The sequence below is a fragment of the Bombus vancouverensis genome, chromosome 2 (genome assembly GCF_051014615.1).
Source record: "Bombus vancouverensis nearcticus chromosome 2, iyBomVanc1_principal, whole genome shotgun sequence".
Taxonomy (NCBI): domain Eukaryota; kingdom Metazoa; phylum Arthropoda; class Insecta; order Hymenoptera; family Apidae; genus Bombus; species Bombus vancouverensis.
The window spans coordinates 18,064,034-18,087,016 of record NC_134912.1 but is presented as its reverse complement, the minus strand read 5'-3'; the positions used below and the strand labels follow the sequence as shown (position 1 = coordinate 18,087,016).

Sequence of the window (22,983 nt, the reverse complement as noted above, 5' to 3'; positions counted from 1 at the left end):
AAATTCAACGAAAGCCGAGTCGAGTGTCGCGTATATTCAAAACGAAAAAAGATTGTTAATCCACGTATCCACCGATCGCGCAAGTAGTTCACAAACATTTACGAATCTTTTGATTGTTGTTTATCGATGACGTATGCCGCGCACAGACTTAATCGTTTGCATATGTCTGTTTTAATATTTATGGGTGTTGCCACTCCAATTCTTTGTTTGCACACGTTTAATAACACTAGAACTACCAAAAGTGGTTGAGATATAAATTACGTAGATTTTTATAGACTGACAACGATATATTTTTAGGATTCCAATGATTTTTTATACAATGTGTGGATAAAACGTTGTTTTACTTCGTAACTTACATACACTTTACCGAGATAAAGACTAAAAATGAAAAAGTGTTTACTTTACAAGACTTTCGACAGTTTGAAGTATTGAATCACGTTCTCCGTGTAATTCGAATCTTTTCGTTGCACATGCGTATGAAAATTACAGCGATGAGCCAAGATTTTGACAATTTGAATTTAGTCACGTGTTTCAACTTGGCAGGATATCGTACTGTTAGTTTCATAATTAACTCGTGCTGTGTCTATGATCATCCGAAAGCGTAAATATTTTATACGTTTGTCAACGAGTAACAGTCTCTAAAGTAATCTGACAAAAATTCATATTAACACCTTCAAATTTGGGATTAAGATCGTCAACGACAATTTTTTATAAATAATTTTCAAATGTGTTCAAGTACATTGTACACTGCATATTGTACAATACATTATCTACTAATACATTATGATTAATATATAATTACTTTATTATAGTAGAACATATATATATATGTAGGAATGTTATATTATAAGTTTATAGAAAACAGTATGATAAGTACAATATCGTTGCACTCACGCGAAATCGAATATAATACCGCGTTTCGACGACGAACTTCACACGACCACGATAAATTCAACTCTGATAGCATTTTCCATTATTTTTTTCCCCCTTAACATTTATTCCCTTAACCTTGGTAACGCTCACAACACTCCTTGACAACATTAACATATCTTGACAACGTTTATAAACAATTACCCCCCACGCCACGTCCTCCCCTGACGTCACACTATCCCACATATATATGTGTTACATGTATAACAAATAATATAAAATAAAATACATGAACTGTAGCGTTACGTTTGAAGTGGGCCGGACATGAAGGGACCGCGTTTACACGGTAAATGTATTTTAAGTTATAGCTTTATTATCCGCCACGATACGTTTTCACGACTCCATAAAGTATAATCAATTTTTTATAACAATAAACACCAAACGCTATTTTACGAAAATTGGGAATGAACTGATTTACACCGCTCTGATTTCTCGATTCTGTGCGTTCTGTGTTTCAGAGCGCATCGATAACCGCGACCTCCGTACGGTTGAAGTTAAAAACTGGCGGTACCGATGCGTAAGCGACAGGTGCTCATAAACAAGCCCTTGTTTGCTAACGTTTGTTTAGTAGAAGTGGTTGACAAACGTTTGTCACGCACGCTCGCCCATTAACATTTCAAAAAGCTCACAAACATTTGCAAGCGTACTACGTGACCACGTTGAATACGCGGCTTTAGTATATAGACGAAACGAAGCACGAGGTGGTCCATTCGGTCTCTCTTCTCTCTCTCTCTCTCTCTCTCTCTCTCTCTTGCTCCCCTTCCCTCCATTCCCCTCTGTCTCTCTCGATACGGCGTTATTTCCTTACGTAAGCGCTGCACAGTGCACGGGTCGTTGCTTCGTTCTGTATGTCACCGTGTGCCGCGCACGGGAACACTAGTCTGACGGCATTCCATCGTGATTTGCGAACGTTTCGGTAAACGTTCAGCACACCCGTGGTTCGAGTAGTGTTTACGTCTACTCCTCATTGCAGAGAAGGAGAAGAGGTTGACGCCTCGTGACGATAATCGGAATTCCGAAAGGAAACCGAGTACGTGTTGTATCGACCGCGATTTCGTCCGAACTATCTCTCCGACGGATCTTCTACATATTTTTTCGAATGGCACCTAGCTTTCCGTAGTTAAGATATTCTACCTAACATGTTCTATTTTTTTTTTTTCCAAAATACGATAGGTTTTCAGATATCCGCTGCCGCAATTTAACCGATCTTTCCTTTAATCGATCAGATTTTTGTCGAGATAAGACAGCTACCTTGTTGCACGGATTTGGGCTTTGTTTCGGTTGTTTTTAGGTGAAGGCCATTCGCGAGACTCGCGCGAGCCATAGCGCGTTGCAAATAAACGATCGATAAGTTAGCTCTGTTTTCTTGCACGAGGAGACGTATAATTTTTAATCGCAGAAATACCAGAGACACACGTTGTTCATGACGATGTTGGAAATTATAGGATGACGAGGCAGTATTTTCTAAGGAGCGATCGTCCGTTTAAAAATTGTATAATGCAACCGATTAATGGTAACTCGAGCGCCGGTGGAAATCGTAGGATATTTAGAAGACGATAGTGGTTATTCGTTATCGTAAAATTATGTGTGTATGTATGAATGTATGTATGTATGAATGTATGTGAACAAGTTCGTTCTTAGATGTCTGTTGCGTCACTCGTTACGCGAATCAGCGTACGTACGCGGTGCTACTGTGCTTTGAAATTCATTCGAATTTCTCGATTCTTCTCTGTATGGTCGTGATGACTAGGTCGGTGTGAAAAGTTCTGGCTGCGTATTCTTGGATTCTTTACGTGGAATTAAATTCAAAATCCAACTGGAAATCCATCCTACTACGAAACTGATCAAACTTCCTAGTGGACAGTACCACATGTAGGAAATACGATAGAGGTAGAAGTACGAGTCATTGTTATTTTGCCTGCAACAGAAAAGCCGTATAATTTATTACCTCTTAGAAATCAATTATGGTAAATTGTACTACGTGGAATAAGTATTAATTTTGCGATTAAGGAAAACGTTGGCGATTTGATGTGACAGGTGCAGACGTAGTTTAGCGTAAGTAAGTCGTGGTAAGAAGCACGATTTCGAAAAAGTGTTTCTAATAGATACTATTCTTTTGCATAGTACTGTAAATTTATCTTTCTCCAAATAACGTTAACAAATATTCTTAGAAATAATTCTATTTTTGTACAACTGCCGATTATTTTTATAAGTGTATCATCGATGAAGTGTTGAATAAGAAAAATTGAAACGGCAAAATTGTATAAAATTATTTTATATACGTGCAAAGATATTTAATAGGGAAGAAATTTATGAGATCAGTGAACGATAAAAATATTCTTAACGATAACAATAATTCTGTAATACAATTAACGTTAATAACTAGACAGCAGATAGTTCAAAGGACAAACACGTGTACTTGTAACGAAAACGTACTGCAAGTATACATAGAATATTCAAAATGAAATACTTACTTGCTCGTAATATCGAATACAGTTATATCTAATACAGTTATAATCTCGAATACTAATATGCAGATAGATATAAATAAATAGAAATACGAAATAGTTGGGAAAAAGTTTCTTTTGAAGGATACGACTTTCCATATATTATTTCCCACTACGCTAAACCTCGAAAAATATCTGAAATGATGAAAGCCAAGAAGCAGTTGCATGTATCAGAAAATGTGCGTAGAACGGAGACTGAAAATATGCGTAGTCAATGAATAGCAGGCGAATTCCTTACTGGTATTCGAAATGCAAATTCGACGATTTCTCGTGATCGTAATATGCATCGGCGTAGCTACAGTTTAAGGCGGTGACGTTCACTTTGTTTGGAATCGGTGGCTTTGGCTGACCGAAACCGATCCATAAAGAGAAAACGAGGCTAATCAAGAGGCCGATGATGGCTCCTTTCTGATTTCCCAACCGCGTGAACATGCCCAAAGTGAACATGCCGAACACAGGACCACCGACCACGCCGAAAATCGTCAAAGCAGCCTGAAGAAGCCCGCCAAGAAATCGACCCATAAATGCCAATCCTATGCAAGCGATACCGACTATAAAAGCCAGAATCTTGCTGACTATGATCGATCCGGTTGCGGTAATCTCCTTGCCCCTGAAATAGCATTAATTGTTTCTATGCTGATGTAGTGGATTACATATATCGCACGTACGTACACGCGGGTTTGTACGAGTGATCGGAATACCAAGAGACAAGTAACGATGTATTAACCCTTTGCACTCCTATGTCGAGTGTGACTCGACATCGGTTTTTATCTCAGGAGCTCCTTTGTCGAGTCCCACTCGACATTCTTTCAGTCCCACCTTTTTTTTGTGAAACGTGCGAAAGAAAATCAGGAATGCAACCTGGAAATTGTTTCAAGATATATCGTACACTTAAAAATTACAAAGTGCAACGATAGTGTGAATAAAGCTGGTATTTAAACGAATTTGTTTCTTCCTTTGTTTATTTAAATTGTCTTATTTCTTGGTTAAAGTAAATTTCAAATAAAACGTTTAAAAGCGTTGGGAGCTGCTGGCAAGCAAATTGAAATAAAATTCGGAGTGCAGAGGTTTAATTAGGGGAGATGAGTTAAGAGATTACGCGAGATCTTATGGTTTCCGCATAAATGCATAAATTAATGCGGTCTATTCATGACCAAATATATACAAATTCGCTTTTCTCGAAAACGTGTTGTTAAACGAAAAAAATGCCATTTAATATTTTTAATTTATTTCCCAATATAGAATAAAGTTCTGTCAACTATCTGCTTCTGTCCTTGACAAAGCAATGCCCGTTCTCTAAAAGACGAAGCTTCCGATGCAACTTCGTCATTCTCGATTTTCACCTTATTCTGGGTCATTGAATCATCCTCTAAATACAGATTATCGTATATTACGACCGAAGGCATAGTAGATTCAGCTCGTTTCACGGTGTTATGAATCTTACCGAAAACGATATACGGGTTTGATAAAATCTTCGAGCATAACGGCGGCTAGGGAATTCACCGTGGCGGAGATGGTGCTGAGTCCAGCGCTGAAGATGCCGGCTATAAAAAGTCCTGGCACACCTGGATACTCGGAGAGCATGTCCATCACGTAAAGCGGCATTAATTGATCGTACGAGTTGATTCTTCCGGCCTGAAGGGGGTCGCAATCACGATACTTGGTATATATCGCCAAACCGGCAAAGCATAGGCCCAAAGACATCAGCGAAGACAATGGCCAACTCCACCAAATGGCAGTTTGCGCGTCCTTCACGTTTCTAAAAGCGAAAAATTCGGCCATAGCGATAATTTTATGGACGATTATCGTTAAACCGAATCAACGGCGTAGCGGACGAAGAACGATTTATCGAACGATCGCTACTGGCGGTATGCATGCGAGATGCGTAGCTCGGATAAAGTCTACAGGAAAATTCCTCCGTCTTTCTGTCGTGTCGTCACGCTACGAACAAGAGAATCGCGATAATGTGCCTCGAGATGAATACAATGCCATTGGAATTCGGATCGGGATACGCAATATTCGAGTTGTATAGAAGTTTCGTTCGTAGGTCGGTTCGTTGATTTATCGAACGTTAATTTACGATTGGACGAAAGAAAGAGGAAAGATCGATCGATTCGAAGATCGTGCATCGTTATTTGCTCGTTTTACGAGTTTTTGTTGCTGCTACGAAATGGATTAGCGGAACAGTAGGTTGAAGATTCTTGAATTACGTACAAACTTTACCGATCGATCTTAAACGAGGTTAATTCGAGTTTCTTCTAGTTATGCTATAAATGATATTGGCTATAATAATATATTTGATTATCTCATAAATATTTATCTGTAATATCTAATTAATTAATCTGTAATTGAAAAAAGGTAACGAGTTTATTAATATTTACTGAATTATATTTAAGATGAATTTAACACAGAAGCTGTGTTAGCGTTTGCATGTATTTATTGAAATAGCTCACACGATGAGACTATTTGAAATAATAAAAATAGAACGTCTACGTAAAAATTGAACTTGGTACGTTTTCCCCACGTAGTCTTTGTATCGTGTTACGTATCATTCAAAGCGCAAAAAAGTTAATTTTTTAACTCGCTAAATCTCAAAGGGATTATTCAGGAAAAATAGACGATTAAAAAATATTAATTTGTAAATATTCTAGCTACGAACAATCGTTATAAGCGATTTTAGTTATCTATAATCGTTATCGATAGCGGAAACTATTTTTGATTACAAATAATCATTGCCTATAAGCGATGAGAGCACTTTTTCGTTACTGCTAATCATCATCGATGACGGAAATGTATTCCTCCGTTATCGACGGTGAAAATATATTTCGTTTATCGAAATAATACCACAAAAAGTGTTAACAAGATGAGAAAATAATTCACTTTACAATGTACTTATCTTATTACACAGCTGTTACACGAAAATTTGTTCGTGTTCTTTTTCTCGATATATCGGTAAATTTTGAAATAGCCGAAGAAGCGCAGCGTTCTACGAACTCGTAAACGTCGAGATGGAATTCTTTATCGTCTTTCAACGTTTAGAAGCGTATCAACGAAGACGTCGCGTCGACTTACGGTAATTAATTATGGAATTCCGATGAACGTGTATAATTGGCGGTATCGTGGGACACATACGCATTGTGTAGAAAGTCGGCAGCAGGTAGATACTCACTTGATGGTTAGCATTCTCTGAACTTGAACTTGGTTGGTGCCGTACAAGGAAAGGTAGGTGAAGAAACCTCCAAATGTCAAGCTCCACCAGGTGTGTCGCACCGTTGGGTCCATTGAAATGCTGAATGAATGCACATACCATTGTCAGTATCGATACCCGACTGGATTCCTCGTAAAATAAATGTTTCATGCCCGGCATGGTATTTGAAAGTGTGTTAAGTGCATCACGCTCGTGGCAATTTGCAATATATAATGCCAAAGAGAAAATCGATTTAACCAGTTGCTAGCGCACTGTTATACTCGTGTTATACAACATAACGGTTCGTATTATAACCACGGTTAAAGAATCATGCTCTGATTGTTTCGCTGTTCTAAACGATACGTAAAGCGTAATAATATCGTAATATCTACCGAACACTGGTAGATTGAGATTTTAGTTGGCAATTCGCCGCAGCTCTTCCTATTTATTTAATAATGAGAATAAATTGTAATTTTCACGTTGAACGATGCACGCACGGACTTCTAGGTTCCATGAGACTGCATCGTAATTGAGTTTTGCAGACCGACCAGAACCATATACGTACTCACTTCTGCAAATACATTGTCGTCCGTAAGTAACGTCGTACGAGACACTCGATACGAGTACCTACTCGCGATAAGCGTAAGTGGACGTTTTAATTATAAAATTAAATCGTTACTTATTAATCATGCGTATCATAACAAAAACTAAGTTATATTGTTATTCGAACTTAAAATTAGCAAGTGCTCCGTAAGTTACGCACGAGAATATACAGGGTGTTTGTCAAAAAATGTCATGTCTTTGAGAGGTGTTTCTGTAGCTTTGAATCGGTGCAGGTCCGTTGGAAGAAGCAATCGCGAAATTGACGTTGAGCATGATTTTCAAGGCCAAATTGTTTGCTTATCGCGACGTATAGCATTCGTTACGAGGAACAAAAGTCTCGAGGGAACCACCGGTCGGAAATTGAAAGAAAATGTTCAAGTTTTACCAGCCTACACAATCACATTTGTGTTTTTGCTTGTACTTCGAACGCGAATGCAGAAGTCAGCTACATATTGGCCTGTTTAGCTATCGCAAAAAATATCAGAACTATCCCAGAAACTATAACAAACGCGCTATCGCTATGTTCTAATAGTACAACTTACTGCTTCTTAGCTCTAATGCTTGAAAGAGCGAAGAATAGAAAGAAGTAAGAAAGCAAAATAAGAATAAAGTTATAAATATAATATCATACAAGCGTCACAATACAAATGTTATAACACACGAGTGTAAAAAGAACCCGGTGTTGTACACGCCGTTAGTTCTAGCGATCTATGCATTCCTAGTACGAATATCGTCTGAAAAAATGGTACGTTCACCTATCGAATTCTATTCGCGACCCTTGACGAGCAATCTCCCATATCTGATCGAGACCTCCGACATTCACGGCTGCTGTAACGATCACCAAGATAACGGCTATCAGCATCAAGAGACTCTGAAATATGTCAGTAACGAGGACTGCCTTGATACCGCCTATCGTCGAATAAAACGTGCAGACTAATCCCATGCCGATTACGCTTGCAGTTGTCGAGATACCTGTGGTAGCTTCTAGAGCAAGCGCGGGTGCGTACAGCACTACACCGCTGTACAGAAGCAGCTGAAGTATAAAAGCGAAGCTTCCTGCCAGCCTCGCCGCTTTACCAAAACGTTTGTACAAATACTGAAAGCATAGGAAAATTTCTTTTTATTTTATTCGTGTCTTTTTTTATACGTTGTTCAATATATAATATTGTCATAACTGTGCTTCTATCGTATACGATACAATCTCGTTTATCCGAACAGGGAGACGAAACAGTTCGGATAACCGAGCAGTTCCGATTATTGTTTGAAACAACGTAGGATTCGTGTCAATTGTTCCTCTTTTGACGCATAGAATTTACTTTGCGAAAATACGTTTGACAAAATTACGTTCGATCGTAGTTGGAATAATAGAAACTGAGCTTCCAAATAAACGTAACCGTACTATTTTTTAGTTTTACTTAGAACTATCTATATCTTATCGGTACTGTTTACAAACAATAAAAGTTTCACTATCGTTGACTACCACGAACCACTAATACTTCACGTATCGTTAAAATAAAATTGTCATACGTAACGATACTTTAGCGGTCATGGTTCTTATCTTACAAAGTTATTCAATTGAAATTGAAATTGAATTTTTCTAGAAACCTACCTCAAAGGCGCTGGCATTGCCAAGTTTGAAAAATACCGGCATGTATAAGTAAGCGACGAAGGGAGTAGCAAGCCCGTAAGAAATGTTGATCACAGCGTACTGAGTACCATACACGTAATTTTCTGAGCTTACTCCCAACAAACTAACCGCAGATAGGTACGAAACCATTAAACCTATTGCGACTGGTGCCACTCCCATCGATCTGTCCGCCATGAAATACTCCTACCATATATATATAAATAAATCTATGTATCTCGTCTTAAGCGTGTCCCATATTATTTACACAAGAGTCGAAACAATTTTTACATGGAAGAATTATTGCACCTAAAGTAAATTTACCTCCGTTGATTTCTGTTTCCCTCCGGTGAGCCAGTAATACACACCAATTCCTGAACTAATGAGCATCGTAATTGCGATCACCGCGTAATCCGCAATTACCAGGGTAGCCATGTTTCGGTTCTGCGATATCGTCAAATTGAATTCGATGGAATGACTATGTGATGCTTGACGGCGACCCAATTGTCGGCAGTTTGTTCATCCGATATATCGTTCAGCCGGCACACGTTGCCTTCTCAATCATCGTTGGCTTCGACACATTTAGCGTCGATATCATTTGCGTAACGATCGCAACAACAGCCTCTCGCCATTTCGTCCTCTTAGTTTCTAAGATTAGCTGCTGTTTTCAATGCAAATACAAATTCACTGTAACACGATGAAAATTCTGCTTAGACAGCAACAAACGTTTAGCTCTTGTAATTCCTAACTCCACGCGACAGTGTTAAACCTCGTAAACTCGAAACTCGGTTTCCTTAGTTTACAAAGCAGCGGAGATACAGCAGATTGAAACTAGAGCGACGATTTGCCTACAAGTCGTACCAGGATTATTCTTTCTCTACTCTTACCGAATCTCCATGGACACCGACGAATCTCGTTGAATCCCTGTCTCCCTCTTTGGACTTCAATTTTGATGCTCATTGAAATTACCGTGGGATCATTTGTTCGTATTCTTCTTCGTCTGCGAGAATCGGCTGTTCGTACTCTTTGCACGAACTCATTCCTAACCTTCTGTAATAAGAATTTTACGTCGTTAGAAAATTTAGTTCCTTGTCTTAACCTGAGAAATGGAAACTGTACAAGTTGTAAATAGGCTGCTTGGTGGCACTATTACGCTAAAGTATTAGATCGTCTGAAAAGTTTCTTTCGTTTTATAAGGAAATAATGGATTTTTTTCACAACATTTTCCGTTTTATATTATTGTTTGTTTGTATTATTATTCATGTTTGTATAAAGATGCGTCGTTATAAAAGATGTGTCTGTAGAAGAAAGACACTTTCCGGACAACCCAATAGTACAATATGCACATAGCGCTGTGATATTCGGATAAAAACAGTTCTACATTCGGATAGGTCGGTTTCACACGAAGATACGCGCAGCGCGATACGCGTATGATAGAAACTGATTATATGTACGGAGTTCGGAGATGGAAAGAAGTCTCGTGAGATGCAACAGGCAAAGAAGATACTGTTGCTCTGTGTCGCTCATTATCACCCGATGTTATACTGTTTTACACGCGCGTAACTTCACGACTGTATCGAGTCTGCCAGAAACAACCAATCAGATTCGTATTCCTTCCAGAAGGCTTCTTTCGATCTTTGCACATATCACGGATATAGGAATATAGAAATGGACCATTAAACTTCATGTGGCTCCACATTGGCACCTTCTGACAAAACTGCTAGAGCGCTGACGTGGCTCTGACCGATCTTTTGGCTCGCTTTTACTTACGAACATGTATGGTACATGTTCTTACTCGACGAGAAAGAAAATTACGTACTTGCGCGATCACAACCAATCATCGATGTAGCCCCAAACGTATCTCTCACCCTTTCTGGAGATGGCTTCGCCACCCTCGGTTACCACGATTCGCGAATCTCTGTGTGAAACCGGATTTAGGCATAACGTGACGCTTTATAATTCATTTACAATTCAATAAATACATATACATGTATCTAAGTTATACAAGACGTGCCAGGGGGGTACAATTAAGACATGCTGCATTTTCTATTTATTATCACACGTACATATCGTAAAATCACTCTGTTGTTCCATGCATTCTATGTATGTGTGCTTCGTATAATATGTATGTATATCGTAGTACATGCATTTACACTTTTGACAGAAGTTTTTATTCTTGTTCGATGAAAAATATCGAAATTTATAACTCGCATGGCGTTATAGAGACAATCAATTATAGAAAATATTCGCTAAACACGTTAAACATACCGTCACTGGTTTCGCTGTGTACCATCGAAGTTCGAATTAGCATATACATATGTCGGTAACTGTTTATGTACATGTATGTCACAATATCTGCAACATCACACAAGTAAATAAGAAAACTTCTCCGATAAAAAAATTTTTTCACTTTCTCTGATAAAAAATATTTTCACTTTCGACACGCAAATACCGCGTCGTGTCATTCGAGACTTTTCCCCGGATGACGTATGCTTGTCGACAATTATCCGCCAGTGTGGACGTAGCTTTTATACGCGAACTGTTCCTGCACTTGAATTTTGTCTGCCACTGATCGGCTGCTTCACGTGTCTGCGGACAATTGCCTGTCAGTGTAGACTTGGCTGTTAATAAGATCGTCGAAGTCCGTCGACGACTAAATTGTTGGGAGAAACGGTTGAAGTATTCAGGATTAAGTGATAGATAAGAGAGATACGCGTGATAAAGCGAAGAGCAAAGATTCGATTTTTATCGGAGAGTTTCGGTTCTTCGACTGTAATTACTTAAGGAGTGCCTCATAAATAAAGATAAATAAAAACGCATTGCGTGATTATCGTTGAAACAGCCAACGATCTGTCTACCTGCTTTAAGAAAGGTATTAAAAGCATATTTTTTAAATACTTCACCTTGTCGTTTGCTACGGTCGTAAACTTCAAAATTGTCAAGCAGATACCACGTGTATCGTGATCACGACGTGGATTACGCTACATAAACAAGCGCATCGTCAAATTGAACTCGAAAATCTATTAACAGGAAATCATTTAGTCAACGGTATCTGTTACTAACGGTTCAATGAAAAGCAAGTAGAGTGAAGTTAGGGATAAACAATTCATAGGAAAACAAAAATCTGAATGTAAAAACAGCTAAATAATTAAGAATATATATAGTTACAGGTATACCTACTTATATAGAAGCTAATCATATCTTATCGTATTATTATTAATAATTCGTGTTATCGACGTGACTCTGTTATTAGGGTGTGCGGCCTTAAACTTCTATTTCTTTATTAATCAATTGGCAGAATTTTTCTTTTTCAACATTCTCCGACATATCCCGTTATTGGATTTTTCTTTACGCAAAGTCACGCGAGAAATTGCTGCTATAGATAGTTACGCTATAAAGATTACAGTTATAAAGTATACGGCAAATATTAAGCGAAAGACCATAGATATCGAAAATCATATAGGTCTGTCAGAGTATTTACAATACTGGCGACAAGCATTTCCTGCGTGCTATCATAGGATGCGTTGTTTGCACGACGAGCGCTTCTTGCAGAGCCACGGTTTATGAACGTTCGCAGCTATACAAAGCTACGCGTTCAACGCGCACGTACATACGCACTTCCGCGTTCCCTGTATCCTATCCGGGAGAGCGCGGGTGACTCTTACGATTATCGTCGAAATAAATTCAGTCGTAACCTATGGGTCTTCCTCTTTCTCTTCTTCTTTTGCTTCTTCGTAATTTTCCTCACCTATTCGCTTTACGTTGTCAATAGTATTATCTTATAATTAGCGCATACGCTGTCACGGACGCACAGTTATAGGCAGAATTCACCGTGGTAATGCGTTTTTTGCGAATGTCTTGGAAATTAAATCTGCTTTAATTAATTACTGTCTGGCGCCTTGGCTCGAGCCTGCCTTTACATTTTCCATTCGTCGCCACTCGTCGATTATGCAAAATAACGAAAGATGCTTCGAACGAATGTTATTCAGTTTTCTAAGAACTGTCCTAACAAACGGGAATTAATACGACATTACGTCAAAGAGAACGAGAGCCGCCCTCTTGCATCCCTTTGTAGTCGTGACAGAAAAATTCCTCGCGCTTCGTAGCGATCAATCTCCTTGTACCGTTAAAACGTAGAAAAGAATTAGTCGATGTCTGCTACAGTTTGCAGGAAAATGGTATCTAACAGTTCAGGCGGGCCACTCTGTGTTACAACTCATTTGTGCACACGCGTATAATAGTAACTCATACGCATATGCATGAAACGTTCTTCGCGTTCCAATAGTTAGGATACCGCTGGAATAATTTTCGCTTGATTTTAACATACGAGTCAGCTGTCACATAGATCGCATTATCATTGGACAGAATACTTGGCTATTTCGGCAGATATTCATTGCACGACGGTATTTTATTGGTCAGGGCCGACCGCGTCGACGGTGTGCGTTTCTCGCGCGCATTCTTTGTCGCGTCAGAGGCTTCAGTGTCGCGGATCTACCTGCGGTTGGAACGGGGCAATCCGTAGCCGCGATTCCTGTCACGACAATAATAAATTTTCCGTATCAAGCCGTCGCTAAGTAGAAATTATTTTGCAATTAAGAACAGGTTGTTCCACGGATCAAATCGATTACGATCTAATCATCCGTCGTTGCCGTAGCCGCTGCAATTTGCCATTGAGATTTATTCATAAAACCGTCGATTTATTCGCAAATACGTAAGAGAAGCATTCCAGCGCGACTTAACGAGAATGCTAAACCGCAAGGGCAGGAGATCAGGGACTTTACTGGAATGCGCGGCGAACTGCATGCACGCATGATGCATTCATCGAGCCGTGGGTGGAAGGAGAACGAGAGAGAGAGCGAGAGAGCGAGAGAGAGAGATGACGAGGGAAGAAAGACGGAAGCGCGTAGGACGAATACAGTCGATGCATCTTTTAACGGATTGACTGCTGGCTGAATTTTACGTATCTCATCTGCTATGCCAGATAACGTTTATCTTAAACTTTAAAATGAAATTATTTGTAACATCAGGTAGATCGATTAAGTGAAAGCGATTCGTTAACGAAAAGTGGCAGAATTATTATTTTTACCAATGGATATGATTATTGGGTTGTTGCTTCAAGAACGTACGCGAATGTTTCGTTACGTTTAAAATAATAGCAACTTTTTTTTTTAAGGAAAAGATGGAAAAGACATATACGGAACTGGTATTAAACGTATTAAACGAGATTATACCAACACTTTGATACTCTTATAGTTAAATGCCCTCTACATACTCTGCATATATCATTATTGTAGCATGAACGATATTGAAAATGTTGTAAATAATACTGTTGGTGCATCACAGGTAATGAGTAAGGCTATGGTTTCAGTGGATGCGTGCTTCGACGAATGAAACACGTGAAGAAAGAAATGCATGCAACGTAAGTACTTATTCTCATAAGAATCTTGTATACTTCATTGTTTTGACGTCATCCATTAGAACGTTAGTTCATGAAAAACACCGTACCTGAGCTAATCCATTGTAACCATGGCCTAATCCTAACAGCATGTATGTGTTCGTTAATGCTCTCCACGGCAAGTCCTTTACGCTATTTTGTCCTCCACCTATGCGTTATCGTTATGAGACAAAAAGAATTTAGAAAAAGATGAGCAAAGCGCGCGCGTGTATAGCAAAGTATTAAAGTAGAGCGCGAGCAACTTTCTAAGCTGATTAAACAACACTGTTTGAATTAACGATCAACGTTCGAGTGGACGACTACTTTCGATCGTTTTCCTGTCTGTTTCGTGTTTATCTCTCGTTGTGTTGCTCGATAGCTTCGTTTTACAAAGACAGCGAAAGATGAACGTGTAGAAGCAGGAAGAGGAAAAGTTGGGAAAGCCACATTCCTCTCGTAACGTACGTGTAATTATCTAGCTTATAGAGTTTCGAATGACATAAGAGACGTACTGGTTCTCGTTCTTCAGACGCTAACAGCGATATCGCTAAATGCTTTTAAATTAAATCATTCGTTAGATTAGATCCATCTCGATATAGATGAGCGAGTTTCTCGTGCATTTCGATCTACCATATGTAGAACTTTATTTATCCGAATCTAGATACGTTAAAAAATATCGAGCCATTTCGTACAGTTGAAATTAACACTGTCTGTATGTATTAGCGAGACGTTACAAATCGCAAATCACAAGTTACAAGTTAAAAAGCAGCGTCGAAAAACATCATTGCGTGACTTTAACGAGTTTGGTAACGAAATAAATAAAATTTTACAAGTTATATATTATCTAATTACCTTATTTGACGGGAAATTATGAAATCGTAGAACGGAGATTTACAACGTACAACTTGTAACTTATCGATTTACCTATTAATAAATAACGTTAGCAAACGACAAGTTACAAATTGACACGGATCATATATTTCTACTTTAGAATGTTACAGTCTCACGCGAAACGGGATAATCAGTCGACTTGTAATTTGGCAAGTTTACATGTTTACAAGTCGCTAATTACATGTCGTTAGTATCTATTCATGAATTCTAGCGTAGGTATTATAATAACAAGTTTGATAATAAACCAAATGAAACGTTGACGTAAATTGTACGTATTGAATGCTGATTATCCTATTCGACGTAAGATTGTAAGATTGTCACAAACAAGTCTGTAACCTGCACCTCGTAACTAGTCAATTCTAATATACTACCAATTAGTAAATTATTGGGTGAAACTTCGACTCGGGCCACCACTGTTTTAAACTTCTTTTTCCCATTTTCTGATTACTATCATATATACAGGGTGGTTGGTAACTGGTGGTACAAGCGGAAAGGGGCTGATTCTACGCGAAAAAAGAAGTCGAAAATATAGAATACAAATTTTTCGTTCGAGGCTTTGTTTTCGAGGAAATCGACTTTGAATTTTCGCTCGGTACGCGTGCACTTTATCACGTCTCTTTATAACGGATCTCACTGTAGATCGTTGTCTCGATTAACGTTATTTTCTTAATTTTTAAAATTTTTAAATTTTTAAATTTTCAAATTTTTAAATTTTTAAATTTTCAAATTTTTAAATTTTCAAATTTTCAAATTTTCAAATTTTTAAATTTTTAAATTTTTAAATTTTCAAATTTTAAAATTTTTAAATTTTTAAATTTTCAAATTTTTAAATTTTTAAATTTTCAAATTTTTAAATTTTTAAATTTTTAAATTTTTAAATTTTTAAATTTTTAAATTTTTATTCCATATTTTCGACTTTTCTTTGAAATTTAGCCTAGATTCTATCATAGCCGTAATTAAGCAATTGTTGTCATTCAATCTGATTGTAATTGTTCGAGATTTGTGATAGTGAAATTGGACTGGAGGCGACACAACTGGTCGCCGAACGTAGCCACAGTCACGGGGTGGGCGTTTTGCCTGACGGAGCTGTGGAGTGGTTGTATGGTTCTCCCTAGGAACGTGGTTGTTGCGGCATACGGCTTCAAGAATGGGCCTAGCCACGTGTGATTTTACCTCGGAGGTGCCAATATAATGGGACACACGTTGTATTAATAATCAAACTCCAGGCAGAAACTGCCCAGTAACGGCGATTGGAACTTTCTCGGTGCTTCTAACGAGTATTTGACAAACGAACGCAATTGTAAAGAGAGGACAATTTTCATCAGTCTGTTATTCGTGCGATCGCCTTGGAAAGTTACACATCGTGCAGTTTATACCGAGCGTCCCAGCAATCGTATTTTGTGCTTAAAAGTATTCATGGTAAAGTAAAAGTGGATTCGTTATCGAACCCAAGAACGTTATCAATTGCATCTTGCGTGTCTAAACACCACGGTTGTTCGTTAAACTTTGCAAAAGTAATTTTTCGTACCTGTAAATATAATCTCTGTTGTACAAAACGATGGCTAATTCAAACGAAGAATTGTTACGCGCCCTAAATTCGAACGAAAACCCGACGTATCACTCGATGAATATAGACGAAATATAACAGTCTCGAGTCCAGAGTTGCATTGGTTCGAAAGTTACGCGTATTTAAAGTTCCTTGCTCTTAGCCTTAACCTACCATGTACAAGAAAGTTTAGAAAGTACATATGTATCTGGCGTGAAATGGATTTAAGATTGCTACGCAAAACAAAGAAAGAAATGGAAAGAAGATGATGAATTAAGCCTGGTTCACACTGACAGAGTCACGGATAATTGTCCATAGATCAGGCAACGATATCGTCAGCTAATGTACAACAATGTATCTACGTGCGTACATGTTTTTGCGGACAACGTACGCGGACTGACCACGAACACCTGTCTGCGAACAATTGTTCGTCGGTATAGACTATGTTATAGAGTTTACAGTAGCTTAAATAATCTTATACCAGCGACGCGTTGAACGCAAATTACGATGTTATGTTTTCATTAGTATACAATTAGGTCTGGATAAAATTGTATGTACTCGTATACGCGGCCGTATTGAGATGCGATCGTAATGAATCGTTGCTAAATGCCGGGTAACGGTCTGCTAGCTAGAAGACGCTGCCGGGAAGCTACGCAACGAATCGAAGGAAACGATCGATCGGCTAATCACCTCGATAATACGAGACTGTTATTGCTGGTTGGTGATTATTTCCTGCAACGTGTTATTTGGAGATCACTGAAATATCGAGATTCAATGTGTTACGAACGCGCTTGAAAATTGCGCGTGCGTGTCGGATTTTGAAAGAATGCGATATTTGATAGAGTAGATGTTAAAAACGTATGTTAAAAGATAGACAGAGAGGAAGAAGTATAAGAATATCGTGACTTTTAACGTCGATATAAATTACGATACGTAGGTGGAATGATATTTTTCATAAAAATTAGTTTGTTATAAAATGAGACACGAAGCGCACAGATTTATATATTTTAAAAGTCCGGCTTGAAATAAGTGGACAAAATAGACAAGTACCAAGGATTCGTCTGTAGCGAAACGGCGTAAAAAGTGTGTAAATTTGTTTATTTAAAGAAATTCAGCTTTATATTACATTCACGAATCAGCGAAAACTATTCGAAATAATTATACATCGTTATATTATATTATAGAATAGAACTCTCTCGAGTCGACTACGACTCGCAATCAGCATACGACTTCAGTCCGGATTGACACATTCACTCTCACTCGCCTAACCGGAAATTCGTGAAATTCTGCACATTTCACGGGCGCTGGCTACGATATAAATTCAGTATTTATACATTCGCAAACACGGTTCGCTCCAAATTACCCCAATTTCCAGTCATTTTTCCCAACAGACTTTCCAATTCAGATCTCTAAAAATAACTTCGATAGATTAAAAGCAATTGCATCGAGAGCGCGTACATTTACGCGTATTCTGCTTCGACTCGTAACACCTTTGAAAGAATATTATCAACAGATTTATCTGTCGCCGCATAATAACAGGAAATGATATTGCTTCCTTAGAAAAGATACAACGAGAATACTGAATTCTATTAACGGCGTTGCCGTTTCTGAATTCGCCATTTAGAACAGAGTAATATCTCCTCGCTGTATACCTGTCGCGTCATTCTTAATATCATAACGAAGACAAGATTTTTCAATCTTCCAATAATATCCATCGACTTTATCTTCGTCGCCGTTCAGAAGATTATCCGACGCTTGTTCTCTGTACCCTCGGATAGGTAGGTTGCTAGGTAATTAGATTTGTACGCGCTGAAAAGGACGAGAAGTGGCGAGAGTGCGCAAAACACGGTTACTCATGCCGGTGGAATGTAGTTCACATTGTTTATATACCGCCTCCTACGTGCATGCACGTCGCACTTCGCCGAACGATAAAACCAGTCGCCGCGCCGGCGGCGCGGCGCTCCCGTCGTCGATATCGGTCTCTCTGTGCGTGTGCGCATGCTCCGTCGATCTCCACTTTCATCCCTGCCGATCCGTGCGATCCTTTGCCCTGTTTTCAAATTCGCCATGAGTGGTCACGCTGGCGATCAGGGAAAAAGGTATCCACCCGCCATTCGAGTACGTTCTTCGATGCGATCGAGATCTGCATACCGATGTCCGACGACGAGTTAATTGCCGGAGATCGGTACCGGCACAAAGATCGCCGGTGTCGCTTGTAAAACATCCTAGATCGTTTGACGTGGCGGTAATAAAAGACTCGTAACGCGTATGGCATTCGTTATAGGATGCCATTTCGAATGGAAGAATCTTATGGTTTGGATAGTCGCCACCTTTGCCTCCGTTGTTTCTTTGCTTCGCGTTTGCTTCGTTATAACGCAAGTATCTTGCGATATTTGCCAGTATACGAAGGCAGTTCGACAAATTTTCGATAGTAACAATTTTAATATTAGATCAGCTTTTATGTGACGCGATCGATCGATTCGTTCAATTGTTTTTAAAAGATATACGAAAACGTAATTATTCCAGAAGCAAGAATTTTTGCAATCTTTAAGTTGTTGTTTTGCATTTTTGCATGTTACTAGCGCGTGTATGTATGTTATAGTTAGTTCCCAGGATAAAGGAGGATGAATTTTAATTACCATGATAAATCAATATGAATATATTAGCGTAGCTCGACATTCTGAATCATTTTTTCCTGTACATGCAACCGTCGATCGACCATACTTTCCGAGATATTCGCGAGAAACTGTCGATATCACTACGACGAATTTTGCTTGTAATTTTGTCTTCGTAACAGCGTACGCGTTAGCGTTAGTACATATAAACGAGGGTTGGACGAGCTTAAAGCATCGTGCATAACTGTGCGAGTCCGTAAGGAATGTCTGTTATAACTCGATTAAAAATGACTATCATCGATGTATTGGGATTGAGATAGTCTTCTCAGTCCGGCCACCGCGACGCTTGGGTAATTAGTAATGTATTACAAAAAACATCATATTGATTTTTAGAAAGCGAAGCGTTATATCGATCAGTGCAGCGGAAAGCATAGATAGATAAACGTAGAATTAATATCATATCGTGCTTGATTCGATGCCATCTTGGTGTTCCTTACAAACTGTTTCGCTGCCTCTAATCCTTTCAAAAGCGCAACTTGTCCAAATTACTTAAAACACGTTTGAATCTTCTTGTTTCCCCGTACCAACATTCTTACGTAGATAATCTCGCCGAGAAAACGACACGTACAAATATGGAAAACGTTGTAAGAGGAGAAAGTTTGCAGATATAAAAATTGAACATCCATTATAGGTTTATAAATTCGCATACATTAAATAATTCGGCAAGATTCGACAACATTGTACGTACAAACATGCTACGACCAACAGCGAAAAATCGTTCTATAAGAGCACGTGCTCTCGTACGAGATAACTCGAATTTCCACCTTTTCTCCTCTCGAGATCCGACACTTGGACGTTAGAATATTACCCCACACCCATTTCACCACAGCCATGAATCACGACTCGCAACAAACACGGTTCATCCCCTATCCGCAACTCGAAGCCTCTTCTCGAGCATCGAGCATCGAGCATCGAGCATCCGGAGATCCGTAGGCCTGACGCGCAAAAATTGACTCTCCGTGATTTTCCTTCGAAGTCGGTACACGGGGTCGGTGATCGCGAGGAGAATGCAACAGGGACGCAGGTTGAACGGCTGCGAAATGCATTGGCTATCGGGGTCCAAGAACGGCCGAGAGAGCAACAAGGATACGAGACAGAGAAAAAGAGGGATGGTAGAGAAGGGTAAGAGAGAAAAAGGAGTTTGGAACGGGGATAGGGAGAGGGCGGCAAGAGGGAGAGGCAGAGGGAGAGGCAAAGGGAGAAGGAGAGACCGGCTTTTATAATGGCGCGGCAGTTATACCGGTAAGCGAGTAAATGCATCAACGTGCTGCAAACCGAGAGGCACCTGAGAAAGAGAAATAGACAACTCTGGCTACGAGTACATATATGTATGTATGTACGAGGAAAAGAACGGACCATGAGAAGAGGGTGGTGGGTTATGGCGGGAGGGGGAGGGGAGGGAAGAGGATCGAGGAAAAGGGACAGAACGTGGAGGCTCCTCGGGGTGTGGGCGGATTGCACGCGTCTCTCGGTAATGGATCCCATCGATCATCCCTCCGCGGGTAGATGGTTTCTCCTCCTTTCTGCTCTCTCGCGGATCGTCCATTAGTCAATTTCGTCGATTACCGTGGCGACTTGGTCGAATCATGGGACGACTCCAAAATAACCAAGCCGAGGAGGGGAGAAGAAAAACCGTTTCGAGACGCGGGCTTAGTATATATAATAATAGGGTAGCTGGAACAATGTTGCAAATTGTGTCTTTAAGAGGGATCGTGAAGAATCTGTTGAAATATGGAAATTTAAATTGCGATCTTTTTGTCGGGGTGCTTTTAAACGTTCGTTGTAAGAAGATTACACGGAAATTATTTATAAAGCTGATTCTCCTTTCTGTTGTTCCTCTTGTTCGAGGATCGATAAGTCTTTGGGGAATTCTCGAAGAAACCTATTCCAAGGCGGAAATTGGAATTGCGATTCTTCCAGCAGGATATGTTTAAATATTCGTTGCAAGGAAATTATTGCAAGATTACTCCTTCTTTCTTTGAAGTTTGATAACTTCGTTTTTATTAATTCCTGCCATTTGTTTTTTTACTTGGTAATCGAACAAGGCTATATTCCATTGAACAGTATAACGTGTAACAATACCACGTCACACCCGACTTCCCATAGCGTTGCTAGTAATCTCACAATTGACGCGTCTTTAAATCTTAATTAATATCATATATTTCTCGCGTTTTTGCATATCACCTGTTTTATAAATAAACGCGTAACGATCAGCTAGAATTATCAAGAAGCAAAACCGCTTACTTCGACGATAGCAAAAAGATACAAATTTATGGAAAAGTAATAACGAATGAAAAATGTAATAACGTTTCGTTAAGCTTCGCATATATAAATATAAGATACATATATAAAATATGAAATATATAATCGCAATGGAATGCTCTCGAGGAGAGGTTCCGTGGAAATCGAAACAATTAATCGGTTCCAGAGGGCTTGAAATTCCACGGTAGATCTGATGCACTCCGCGTGGCATTTTTTTGCACGACTTATTGTCCGGCCGATTTATGAGCGGCGCGAGCGAGACCATCCGTTTCTCGGCTCTCCGTCCATGCGACTTGCCTCTTGTTCCACGGAGATGAAAATAGGGTAATGCCGGGAGCGATTTTGTGATTTACCGTGGACCAACATCCAAAAAGGGATGCAGCACACGTATTGTGCACCGTATGCGGAGGCTTCGCTCTGTTTCTTTTTCTCCTTCGTCTTTTCTCTTTTCTTTTTTCTTCTTCCTCTTCCTCTTCTTTCTCTGCCTTTTCTTTTTCTTCTTCTTCTTCTTCATCCTACTCCTCCTCCTCCTCTTCTTCCTCTTCTTCTTCTTCTTCTTCTTCTTTCTGTCGTTTCTACCGGCTGGAATCTCTGGAAATGCCACTGTGATTTGTGCGACCGGTTACCGTTTCCATTTGCATATCCCTTCGGCTCTTTCGTACATTGTTATCTTCGTTGCCACGTGATTCTTTGCTCTAATAGCCTGACGTCAAGTAATCCCGGTAGTCGTCTTCTCTATTTTCGAAGAACGTTACGGAGGATCTGTTCGGTAATCGGTGACGCTACCTGGCTACTTAATCGATTTTTCATTTCGTATGGTTTGTTGATATCGCCGCTTGTTTTTTTTGCATGATATTTCGGTTTGATTTCTTTTTCAATATACGGATAATGCGAGGTTTTCGTGCTACCTTGAAAAAGGATGTGCGAGCAACGTGACATTTGCTTATACAACGATGTGGTTTAAACAGAAGTTTGTAACTTGCAGGGGCTTTCAGAATGATTTGTTAATCGATTTACTCTCGACATTGATACTCGCTAATTATATTATGTACTGTACGTATAATTTTTTTGGCGTAATATTAAATTTCTTGCCTGGACACGTGTTCTTTCATACCTCTCAAAATATAGAAAATATTTTTCGTAATCGTAATAGTAAAATATCGAGGATATTAAAGCGTATTTTCTCTTGACAATAATCGTACGTTTGGCTTCTACAAAACTTGTTGTCAACTTATCAGTTATTTTTAACAGACGCATCTTCGAATCTAGCAAGTTGCTTCCGTTCTCAGTTACGCTATCTCATGTAAAATCATTAGAATCACAA

At 39.2% G+C, this 22,983-nt stretch overlaps 2 protein-coding genes across 15 annotated transcripts in view; one reads left to right on the top strand and one right to left on the bottom strand.

Moving 5' to 3' along the window:
• Nucleotides 1-22,983, top strand: part of LOC117153135 (protein expanded) — a 122,286-nt gene that overhangs the window by 41,030 nt on the left and 58,273 nt on the right. For 4 of the 14 annotated variants that reach the window (XM_076627777.1, XM_076627785.1, XM_076627786.1 and 1 more), the window contains exon 3: nt 14,195-14,270. The exons of 7 other annotated variants lie outside the window; for them this stretch is intronic. The gene's annotated coding sequence lies outside the window, so the exon portion shown is untranslated. The remainder of the gene's footprint in view (nt 1-14,194; nt 14,271-22,983) is intronic. 3 more of the 14 variants (XM_076627776.1, XM_076627782.1, XM_076627783.1) reach the window with 1 other exon arrangement.
• Nucleotides 782-11,435, bottom strand: LOC117153137 (putative sodium-dependent multivitamin transporter). The gene is made up of 9 exons (XM_076626257.1): nt 11,120-11,435; nt 9,739-9,901; nt 9,176-9,538; nt 8,837-9,058; nt 7,983-8,323; nt 6,607-6,726; nt 4,882-5,196; nt 3,676-4,047; nt 782-2,848 (listed from the first exon to the last, which is right to left on the bottom strand). The coding sequence occupies exons 3-9, from the start codon at nt 9,284-9,286 to the stop codon at nt 2,677-2,679; spliced, it is 1,653 nt and encodes a 550-aa protein (XP_076482372.1). The 5' UTR covers nt 9,287-9,538; nt 9,739-9,901; nt 11,120-11,435; the 3' UTR covers nt 782-2,676.